Raw genomic sequence first — 12500 nt, 5'->3', positions numbered from 1 at the left:
GTTGAACAGTCCCTAACAGTGAAAAGAAGAAAGTCAGTGGTGCCCAAACAGTGAAGTGACTGGAAAATAGTATGACACCTTCAGCTGTTTTCTAGAATGTTCTCCTCTTCTCCTCATGCTTACAGAAGGCTTTTACATTCCACTGCCGTCTTCCTTTTTCCTCTGCGTTAAAAGAGGGAGTCCTCTCTCTCTCTCCTTTCTCTCTCTCTCTGGGGCCTTGCGTAGGATTATGGGTAGTCCGTATGGGCCTCTTTGAGACAAAACAGACTTGGAACGTCCAATTAAACCGCTTTCCCCTTGAATCTGTTCTTTTCAAAGTGCTTTTTACTGAGAATTCAGTGGGTTTGTAATATTTTTAGTCTGTAATGTTACATGGTTGACATCTGGTAATTGGTTTTAGTGAGCACAGGCTTGGCTGCTCTGAAGACAACTTGGGTTTAATGGTGTGTGTCTGCCTGGCAAGAACACAACTATACCGGACCTGTTAGCATGTGTAGCAGGAAATTGTCTGCGAAGAGAGAGTGCTCTGAGAGTGTTCTGGGAAAGAGAGAGTGTGTGTGTGTGTGTGTGTGTGTGTGTGTGTGTGTGTGTGTGTGTGTGTGTGTGTGTGTGAAATAAGGAGGAAAATGGAGAGAACGAGAGAAAAATAATGACAAGGGAAAGAAGGGTGGAGGAAGAGGAGAACAAGATGAGGTTGAGGGAAGTAGAAAATGAGAAAATCTTGTTGGCAAATTGAGAGAGAACATGAGGGGAGGGGGAGGGAGAGGAAGAGATGGGGAGGGAAGGGAGGGAAGTGATGGAGAGGGAGGGAGAGAGGGAGGGGAGGGAGAGAGGGAGGAAGAGATGGAGAGGGAGGGGAGGGAGAGAGGGAGGGGAGGGAGAGAGAGAGGAAGAGATGGAGAGAGAGGGGAGGGAGAGAGAGAGGAAGACATGGAGAGGGAAGGGAGGGAGGGAGGGAAGTGATGGAGAGGGATGGGAGGGAGGGAGAGGAAGAGATGGAGGGAGAGGGAGGGAGAGAGGGAGGAAGAGATGGAGAGGGAGGGAGAGAGGGAGGGGAGGGAGAGAGGGAGGAAGAGATGGAGAGGGAGGGGGGAGAGAGGGAGGGAGGGGAGGGAGAGAGGAAGAGATGGAGAGGGAGGGAGGGAGAGAGGGAGGGAGGGGAGGGAGAGAGGAAGAGATGGAGAGGGAGGGAGGGAGGGAGAGAGGGAGGAAGAGATGGAGAGGGAGGGGAGGGAGAGAGGGAGGGGAGGGAGAGAGAGAGGAAGAGATGAGAGAGAGGGGAGGGAGAGAGAGAGGAGACATGGAGAGGGAAGGGAGGGAGGGAGGGAAGTGATGGAGAGGGATGGCAGGGGGGAGAGGAAGAGATGAGGGGGAGGGAGGGAGAGCGGGAGGAAGAGATGGAGAGGGAGGGAGAGAGGGAGGGGAGGGAGAGAGGGAGGAAGAGATGGAGAGGGAGGGGAGGGAGAGAGGGAGGGGAGGGAGAGAGGGAGGAAGAGATGGAGAGAGAGGGAGGGAGGAGGGAGGAGGAGGAGAGAGGAGAGGGAGGGGAGGGAGAGAGGGGAGGGGAGGGAGAGAGGGAGGAAGAGATAGGAAGGGAGGGAGGGAGGGAAGAGAGGGAGAGGAGGGAGAGAGAGGAAGAGATGGAGAGAGAGGGGAGGGAGAGAGAGAGGAAGAGATGGGGAGGGAAGGGAGGGAGGGAAGTGATGGAGAGGGAGGGGAGGGAGAGGAAGAGATGGAGAGGGAGGGAGGAGAGTGATAGAAGGGAGAGAGGGAGAGGGAGAGGGAGGGGAGGGAGAGAGAGAGGAAGAGATGGGGAGGGAAGGGAGGGAGGGAGGGAAGTGATGGAGAGGGATGGGAGGGAGAGGAAGAGATGGAGAGGGAGGGAGGGAGAGAGGGAGAGAGGGAGAGGGAGGAGAGAGGGCAAGAGAGGGAAAGGGGGAGGGAGGAGAGAGGGTGAGAGAGGGAGAGAGAGGGACATAATAAGTGGTCCAAACTGCACCACTAACAGAGACTGAAGAGGAGAGTCATGTCCTTGAACCAACATTCCCTCACCTTGGAAACCTTGGAACCAATAATAATGTTGGATGAACGTCAGACACACACAATCATTTATAAATCATTTAATCATAGTTGTCTCTCTCTCTCCCACCCTCCCTCCTCCCAGGGGCCATTGTACTGTTCCAGTCTGAACTTTGGTCTGGGGTCCAGTGGTCCTGTCCTGGGTATCCCTGGCTCTGAGCTCCAGGCAGATGTAGAGTACACCTTCAGACTGACGGTTCGCAAGGAGGGAATGGCCCCAGAGTCTACTACACAGACCGTGAGTACACACACACACACACACACATACACACACACACACACACCACACACACACACACACACACACACACACACACACACACACACACCACCACCACACACACACACACACACACACACACACACACACACACAGACCGTGAGTACACACGCACACATACACAGACCGTGAGTACACACGCACACACTGACAGACCGTGAGTACACACGCACACACACACAGACCGTGAGCACACACTCAGACAGACCGTGAGTACACACACACACACACAGACAGACCATGAGTACACACACACACACACACACACACACACACACAGACAGACCGTGAGTACACACACACAGACAGACCCTGAGTACACACACACACACACACACACAGACAGACCCTGAGTACACACACACACACACACACACACACACACACACACACACACACACACACACACACACACACACACAGACAGACCGTGAGTACACACACACACACACACACACACACACACACACACACACACACACACACACACACACACACACGACAGACCGTGAGTACACACACACACACCACACACACACACACACACACACACACACACACACACACACACACACACACACAGACAGACAGACCGTGAGTACACACACACAGACAGACCCTGAGTACACACACACACAGACAGACTGTGAGTAGACACGCACACAGACAGACCGTGAGTACACACACACACACACACACACACACACACACACACACACACACACACACACACACACACACACACAGACAGACCCTGAGTACACACACACACACAGACAGACTGTGAGTACACACACAGACAGACAGTGAGTACACACACACAGACAGACCGTGAGTACACACACAGACAGACCGTGAGTACACACACACAGACAGACAGACCGTGAGTACACACACATACACACATACAGACCGTGAGTACACACACACAAAGACCGTGAGTACACACACACACACACACACACACACACACACAGATCTTGAGTACACACATACACACACACACACACACACACAGACCGTGAGTACACACACACACACACACACACACACACACACACACACACACACACACACACACACACACACACACACACACACACACACACACACACACACACACACACACGACAGACAGACTGTGAGTACACACACACACACACACACACACACACACACAGACAGACCCTGAGTACACACACACACACACACACAGACCATGAGTACACACACACAGACAGACCGTGAGTTCACACACACAGACAGACAGATGAAATGTTTACTATTCTATTCAGATCTCTGTTGTCTGCATCTCTACATTGTTCTTTGTAGTCCATTTGTTTAATTAGAATATGTAAATGTTTTGATTTGTTAGTGTTTTATGACTGGTATTGTTTATGCAGCAGATACATGTTCAGCCAACACAGACTTGATGAAAAGGTTGTTGTTTCTTGACTCCCATAGCTACAACATTAGCATATTACCCATCATCATTAGCAAGGCGGTCTGCTACGGAGCAGAGCTCCTTACAGGCTGTTTTTCAGTCGTGTTCAGTCTGAAAGAACACGGTTAGACATGTGGTTGTAGCTCCACTCGCCCACTGCTGCTAACCACTACCTGATACCTGACCAGGCTGTGTGGAACGGTCCCTAACCCACCGCTACTAACCACTACCTGATACCTGACCAGGCTGTGTGGAACGGTCCCTAACCCACCGCTACTAACCACTACCTGATACCTGACCAGGCTGTGTGGAACGGTCCCTAACCCACCGCTACTAACCACTACCTGATACCTGACCAGGCTGTGTGGAACGGTCCCTAACCCACCGCTACTAACCACTACCTGATACCTGACCAGGCTGTGTGGAACGGTCCCTAACCCACCGCTACTAACCACTACCTGATACCTGACCAGGCTGTGTGGAACGGTCCCTAACCCACTGCTGCTAACCACTACCTGATACCTGACCAGGCTGTGTGGAACGGTCCCTAACCCACTGCTACTAACCACTACCTGATACCTGACCAGGCTGTGTGGAACGGTCCCTAACCCACCGCTACTAACCACTACCTGATACCTGACCAGGCTGTGTGGAACGGTCCCTAACCCACTGCTACTAACCACTACCTGATACCTGACCAGGCTGTGTGGAACGGTCCCTAACCCACTGCTACTAACCACTACCTGATACCTGACCAGGCTGTGTGGAACGGTCCCTAACCCACTGCTACTAACCACTACCTGATACCTGACCAGGCTGTGTGGAACGGTCCCTAACCCACTGCTACTAACCACTACCTGATACCTGACCAGGCTGTGTGGAACGGTCCCTAACCCACCGCTACTAACCACTACCTGATACCTGACCAGGCTGTGTGGAACGGTCCCTAACCCACCGCTACTAACCACTACCTGATACCTGACCAGGCTGTGTGGAACGGTCCCTAACCCACTGCTACTAACCACTACCTGATACCTGACCAGGCTGTGTGGAACGGTCCCTAACCCACCGCTACTAACCACTACCTGATACCTGACCAGGCTGTGTGGAACGGTCCCTAACCCACTGAATTGGACATGTAAAATGGTTATGGGAAAGCTTAAGGTTCAGTTAGAGGGAAAGGGGGATACCTAGTCAGTTGTACAACTGAATGTATTCATCTGAAATGTGTCTTCCGCATTTAACCCAACCCCTCTGAATCAGGGAGGTGCGGAGGGCTGGTTAGGGTAAGGGTAGTGGGTTAAGGTTAGGTTTAGGGTAGGGACGTCCCAACAATCCCGGATAGCACTGACCTATCGCGCGATTGTAGTAAGTAGAGATTGACTAGATCAAATCAACCTGATTCTAGCCTGGGTATCAGTCTGTTTTGTGCTAACGTTCCGTGGCTCGCCTAGCATGCCCTGCCAAACATTGGCACACGACACGGACTACAAGGAGTGGAATGTTAGCACGAAACAGGTCTGTGGATTTCAGGCTAACTTGGATGTTCAAATGGAGAGTAAAGCAGGACAGAGTGGAGCCATGGAGAGGAAGGGAAAGGAGTGTATGTCTCGGTAGAATGAGACACACCCTTTGTCTCAGAGGAGTAATCATGATTATGGTCATTATTTGAATGAAAAGGTTACAGGGCACGGGGACTTGCTCTGGAATATGTTTTGGGAGAGTTAACTGTCATTTACTAGTCTGTAAACCAACCTACTGGCATGCTAGTCTCTCTCTCAACCCCTTCCTCGCTCTCCCCCTCTCTCTCTCTCAACCCCCCTCCTCCTTTACCCCCCTCACCCCCACCCACTTTCCCTCCCCCTTTTTCTTTCTCTGTTAGTCTTGTTCCCTGAAATACAGATAATGAGCTTCCAGTAAATGTTGAAGTTCTCCTTCTCCCTCCCTCCCTCCCTCCCTCCCTCCCTCCCTCCCTCCCCTCCCTCCCTCCCTCCCTCCACTACTGTTATGTTAGATGGAAGGTAGAGTAGAGTGCTGCTGTGTGAAGGGGTCATGTGAAGTGCATTCAGTGATTTAGGTGAAATAAGTGGACTGATGATGAAGCAATCTTCTCTTCTCTCAGAGTGGTTGTATCTCCATGGTGGAACAGTGTGTGTAATAGTGTGTTTCTCCCAGGTGATGGTCCAGAGTGGTTGTATCTCCATGGTGGAACAGTGTGTGTAATAGTGTGTTTCTCCCAGGTGATGGTCCAGAGTGGTCGTATCTCCATGGTGGAACAGTGTGTGTAATAGTGTGTTTCTCCCAGGTGATGGTCCAGAGTGGTTGTATCTCCATGGTGGAACAGTGTGTGTAATAGTGTGTTTCTCCCAGGTGATGGTCCAGAGTGGTTGTATCTCCATGGTGGAACAGTGTGTGTAATAGTGTGTTTCTCCCAGGTGATGGTCCAGAGTGGTCGTATCTCCATGGTGGAACAGTGTGTGTAATAGTGTGTTTCTCCCAGGTGATGGTCCAGAGTGGTCGTATCCCCATGGTCTATCTGGAGTGTGTGTCTTGTAAGGCCCGGTCCATCTTCGAGGTCAGTCAGAACTCCTACGTCTACCTGGCTGGAACCTGCACCAACTGTCACCACTTCCACCGCGGGGTAAGACTTGAAAGTGTGTGTGTGTGTGTGTGTGTGTGTGTCACCTCTGGCCCTATGCCTTTGAATTACTTAGCCACTCTGAGTCTACCAGTGTTCCCCTGTCTCAGTAAGATGAGGTCAGTGTCCCCCGTCTCAGTAAGATGAGGTCAGTGTCCCCCTGTCTCAGTAAGATGAGGTCAGTGTTCCCCTGTCTCAGTAAGATGAGGTCAGTGATCCCCTGTCTCAGTAAGATGAGGTCAGTGATCCCCTGTCTTAGTAAGATGAGGTCAGTGTCCCCCGTCTCAGTAAGATGAGGTCAGTGATCCCCTGTCTCAGTAAGATGAGGTCAGTGTCCCCCGTCTCAGTAAGATGAGGTCAGTGATCCCCTGTCTCAGTAAGATGAGGTCAGTGTCTCCCTGTCTCAGTAAGATGAGGTCAGTGTCCCCCTGTCTCAGTAAGATGAGGTCAGTGATCCCCTGTCTCAGTAAGATGAGGTCAGTGTCCCCCTGTCTCAGTAAGATGAGGTCAGTGATCCCCTGTCTCAGTAAGATGAGGTCAGTGTCCCCCTGTCTCAGTAAGATGAGGTCAGTGTCCCCCTGTCTCAGTAAGATGAGGTCAGTGTCCCCCTGTCTCAGTAAGATGAGGTCAGTGTCCCCCTGTCTCAGTAAGATGAGGTCAGTGATCCCCTGTCTCAGTAAGATGAGGTCAGTGTCCCCCTGTCTCAGTAAGATGAGGTCAGTGTCCCCCTGTCTCAGTAAGATGAGGTCAGTGTCCCCTGTCTCAGTAAGATGAGGTCAGTGATCCCCTGTCTCAGTAAGATGAGGTCAGTGTCCCCCTGTCTCAGTAAGATGAGGTCAGTGTCCCCCTGTCTCAGTAAGATGAGGTCAGTGTCCCCCTGTCTCAGTAAGATGAGGTCAGTGTCCCCCTGTCTCAGTAAGATGAGGTCAGTGATCCCCTGTCTCAGTAAGATGAGGTCAGTGATCCCCTGTCTCAGTAAGATGAGGTCAGTGTCCCCCTGTCTCAGTAAGATGAGGTCAGTGATCCCCTGTCTCAGTAAGATGAGGTCAGTGTCCCCCTGTCTCAGTAAGATGAGGTCAGTGTCCCCTTGTCTCAGCTTCTTTTGCTGAGTTTATAAGATATATTCTTCAAGAATCAATGAGTACATATCATTCATTTAAATGTCAGATTGGAGTTGTAATATAATTACTGTTAAACATCTCAACATGTTCTGTATGACCTGACCTCTCCTCTCTGACAACAGTTTAGACTGGAACTATCAACAGTAAAATACCTTTCACTTCTCTCTTTCTATCTGTCTCCCTCCCTCCTCTCCTAGCGTCTTCGTAAGGAGACCCTGGTCCTGGACTCCAGCAGACATTAATTCTCCCTCTCCTCCCCCGTAGCGTTGGACAGCAGTCACCCATCGTAAGGAGACCCTGGTCCTGGACTCCAGCAGACATTAATTCTCCCTCTCCTCCCCCGTAGCGTTGGACAGCAGTCACCCATCGTAAGGAGACCCTGGTCCTGGACTCCAGCAGACATTAATTCTCCCTCTCCTCCCCCGTAGCGTTGGACAGCAGTCACCCATCGTAAGGAGACCCTGGTCCTGGACTCCAGCAGACATTAATTCTCCCTCTCCTCCCCCGTAGCGTTGGACAGCAGTCACCCATCGTAAGGAGACCCTGGTCCTGGACTCCAGCAGCACAACAACCGGATGTGACGGTATGAACCTGGTTCTCCGCCAGGGCATCCTGCGAGACGGAGACTCCTACGTCTTCACCCTCCACGTAACCGACGGCAACATGGACCGCGAGGGCGTGGCGTCCATCACGCTACAGCCCAACATGCCCCCGGAGGGCGGGCAATGTGACATCCGAACAAGGGGAGGAGGAGAGGGGGGACCGATCAGAACACTGGTGGACAGGGTGCATTTCAACTGTTCAGGTAGACACACTCTATTCTACTCTACTATATTCTACTATATTCTACTATAATCTACTCTATTCTACTCTACTATGTTCTACTCTACTATATTCTACTATAATCTACTCTACTATATTCTACTATATTCTACTCTACTATATTCTACTCTACTATATTCTACTATAATCTACTCTACTATATTCTACTATATTCTACTCTACTATATTCTACTCTACTATATTCTACTATAATCTACTCTATTCTCCTATACTCTGTACTCTACTCTACTATACTCTACTATATTCTACTATACTCTACTATATTCAACTCTACTATATTCTACTATAATCTACTCTGTTCTACTATACTCTACTCTATTCTCCTATTCTCTGTTCTCTACTTTATTCTCCTATACTCCGTACTCTACTCTATACTCCTATACTCTATTCTACTATACTCTACTCTATTCTACTATACTCTGTACTCTACTTTATTCTCCTATACTCCGTACTCTACTCTATACTCCTATACTCTATTCTACTATACTCTACTCTATTCTCCTATACTCTGCACTCTACTTTATCCTCCTATACTCCGTACTCTACTCTATACTCCTATACTATATTCTACTCTACTATATTCTACTCTATTCTACTATACTCTACTATATTCTACTCTAATGTATTCTACTATAATCTACTCTATTCTACTATACTATAGTCTATTCTCCTATACTCTACTATATTATACTATACTATATTCCACTATACTCTACTCTCCTATACTATACTCTATTCTACTATACTCTAGTCTATTCTCCTATACTCTACTCTGTTCTACTATACTCTACTCTATTCTCCTATACTCTACTCTTTTCTACTATACTATATTATGCTATACTCTATTCTAATATACTCTACTCTACTATATTATCATATACTCTACTCTATTCTCCTCTACTCTTTTTTCCTCTACTCTAGTCTACTATACTCTAGTGTACTATACTCTATTCTACTATATTCTACTATACTCCACTCTATTCTCCTATACTCTTCTCTATTCTACTATACTCTACTCTATTATAATCTACTCTATTCTCTTATACGCTACTCTATTCTACTATACTCTATTCTCCTATACTCTCCTATACTCTATTCTCCTATACTCTATTCTCCTATACTCTACTCTATTCTCCTATACTCTACTCTATTCTCCTATACTCTACTCTATTCTCCTATACTCTATTCTCCTATACTCTTCTATATTCTCCTATATTCTCCTATACTCTATTATTTTCTCCTATACTCTACTCTTTTCTACTATACTCTATTCTACTATACACTATTCTACTATATTCTACTCTACTCTATTCTATTCTCCTATACTCTATTCTACTATACTCTACTATTTTCTACTATACTCTATTCTACAGTACTCTTCTTTATTCTCCTATATTCTACTATACCCTATTCTACTATACTCTTCTTTATTCTCCTTAATTCTCCTATACTCTACTCTATTCTCCTATACTCTACTCCATTCTCCCATACTGTATTCTACTATTCTCTTCTTTATTCTCCTATATTCTACTATACTCTACTTTATTATCCTATACGCTACTCTATTCTACTATACTCTATTCTACTATACTATACTCTCCTATACTCTACTATATTCTCCTATACTCTATTTTCCTATACTCTATTCTCCTATACTCTACTCTATTCTCCTGTACTCTACTGTATTCTCCTATACTCTATTCTCCTATACTCTATTCTCCTATACTCTACTCTATTCTCCTATACTCTATTCTCCTATATTCTCTTATACTCTATTCTTTTCTCCTATACTCTACTCTTTTCTACTATACTCTATTCTACTATACACTATTCAACTATATTCTACTATACTCTACTTAATTCTCCTATACTCTACTCTATTCTCCTATACTCTATTCTACTATACTCTACTATATTCTACTATACTCTATTCTACAGTACTCTATTCTCCTATACCCTATTCTACTATACTCTTCTTTATTCTCCTATATTCTCCTATACTCTACTCCATTCTCCCATACTGTATTCTACTATACTCTTCTTTATTCTCCTATACTCTACTCTATTCTACTATACTCTATTCTACTATACTATACTCTATTATCATATACTCTGCTCATTTTTACTATACTGTACTCTACTCTATTCCACTATACTCTACTCTATTCTCCTATACTTTATTATACTATACTCTTCTCTATTCTCCTATACTCTATTCTCCTATACTCTATTCTCCTATACTCTACTCTATTCTCCTATACTCTATTCTCCTATATTCTCTTATACTCTATTCTTTTCTCCTATACTCTACTCTTTTCTACTATACTCTATTCTACTATACACTATTCAACTATATTCTACTATACTCTACTTAATTCTCCTATACTCTACTCTATTCTCCTATACTCTATTCTACTATACTCTACTATATTCTACTATACTCTATTCTACAGTACTCTATTCTCCTATACCCTATTCTACTATACTCTTCTTTATTCTCCTATACTCTACTCCATTCTCCCATACTGTATTCTACTATACTCTTCTTTATTCTCCTATACTCTACTCTATTCTACTATACTCTATTCTACTATACTATACTCTATTATCATATACTCTGCTCATTTTTACTATACTGTACTCTACTCTATTCCACTATACTCTACTCTATTCTCCTATACTTTATTATACTATACTCTTCTCTATTCTCCTATATTCTACTATACTCTACTCTATTCTACTATACTCTACTATATTCTATTCTACTATACTCTACTCTATTCTACTATACTGTATTATATTATACTCTACTCTATTCTACTATACTGTATTATATTATACTCTACTCTATTCTACTATACTTTATTCTCCAATACTCTATTCTACTATACTTTATTCTACTATACTATATTCTACTCTATTCTACTCTACTCTTTTCTACTGTACTCTATTATACTCTACTCTATTCTACTATACTCTACTCTATTCTCCTATACTCTACTTCTTTTTATTATACTGTACTGTACTCTACTATAGTCTACTCTATTCTCCTATACTCTATTCTACTATACTCTGCTATTCTCCTATATTCAACTATACTCTGCTCTATTCTCCAATACTCTACTCTATTCTACTATACTCTATCCTACTATACTGTATTCTATTATACTCTACTCTACTATACTCTATTCTCCAATACTCTATTCTACTATACTGTATTCTACTATACTCTATTCCGCTATACTCTACTCTTTTCTACTGTTCTCTATTTTACTCTACTCTATTCTGCTATACTCTACTATATTCTATTCTACTATACTCTACTCAATTCTACTATACTCTGTTCGACTATACTCTACTCTATTCTACTCTACTCTTTTCTACTGTACTCTATTCTGTTATATTCTACTGTACTCTTTTCTACTGTACTCTATTCTGTTATATTCTACTCTACTCTTTTCTACTGTACTCTATTCTGTTGTACTCTACTATACATCTTCCTCTCCTCCCTCCTCTCTCGTCTCTCCTCCCGAAGTCTTGAGTGTGTCAGACACTGTGACTCTCCTCTCCCTCCTCTAGGTTACAGTGACCTGGGCGCATCAGAGACCCCTCTCCTGTATAGCCTGTTGGTGACTCGCTGCAGTGACATGCACTGTGAGGAGTTCTGTGTGTATAAAGGGACCAGTCCAGAGCACTCTGCCTTCCTGCCCCCTGGGTTCAGATCAGGTCGATACAGGGTGTCAGCATCCATTACTGTAGAAGACCACCAGGGGGCAGCTAGCATCGCTCTCAACAAGTAAGGGCCATTAAGACGCATTGGGCACACACTGTGAAGATGAATTTCTGCGTATGTGTGTGTGTGTCTGTGTGTGTGTGTGTGTGTGTGTGTGTGTGTGTGTGTGTGTGTGTGTGTGTGTGTGTGTGTTATCTCACAATGTGTGTGTGTGTTGTTATTGTGTCTGTCCCTAGCTCTGTGGAGGTGGTTCTTCCAGACAGTCCTCCAGGCTACAGCAGCCTGCCCCACTGGCTCAGTGAGCTGACCTCCACCACACTTAGACAGCTACTGAAACAGGGAGACTCACAGAGGGTCAGAGA

General features: G+C 45.8%; 1 protein-coding gene across 1 annotated transcript in view; it reads left to right on the top strand.

The window, feature by feature from the left end:
- Window positions 1–12500, top strand: part of LOC106591398 (polycystin-1) — a 187302-nt gene that overhangs the window by 87709 nt on the left and 87093 nt on the right. Inside the window, exons 25-29 of the mRNA XM_082958430.1 lie at window positions 2165–2317; window positions 6304–6444; window positions 8073–8367; window positions 11985–12201; window positions 12375–12500. The exon at window positions 12375–12500 is cut by the window's right edge and continues 34 nt beyond it. Of these exons, the coding sequence (XP_082814556.1) occupies window positions 2165–2317; window positions 6304–6444; window positions 8073–8367; window positions 11985–12201; window positions 12375–12500 (932 nt within the window). The remainder of the gene's footprint in view (window positions 1–2164; window positions 2318–6303; window positions 6445–8072; window positions 8368–11984; window positions 12202–12374) is intronic.

The sequence above is a fragment of the Salmo salar genome, chromosome 12 (assembly GCF_965601325.2).
Source record: "Salmo salar chromosome 12, fSalSal1, whole genome shotgun sequence".
NCBI lineage: Eukaryota > Metazoa > Chordata > Actinopteri > Salmoniformes > Salmonidae > Salmo > Salmo salar.
Note: the sequence above shows the minus strand (reverse complement) of the source record. Positions and strands in the feature narration are given on the sequence as shown.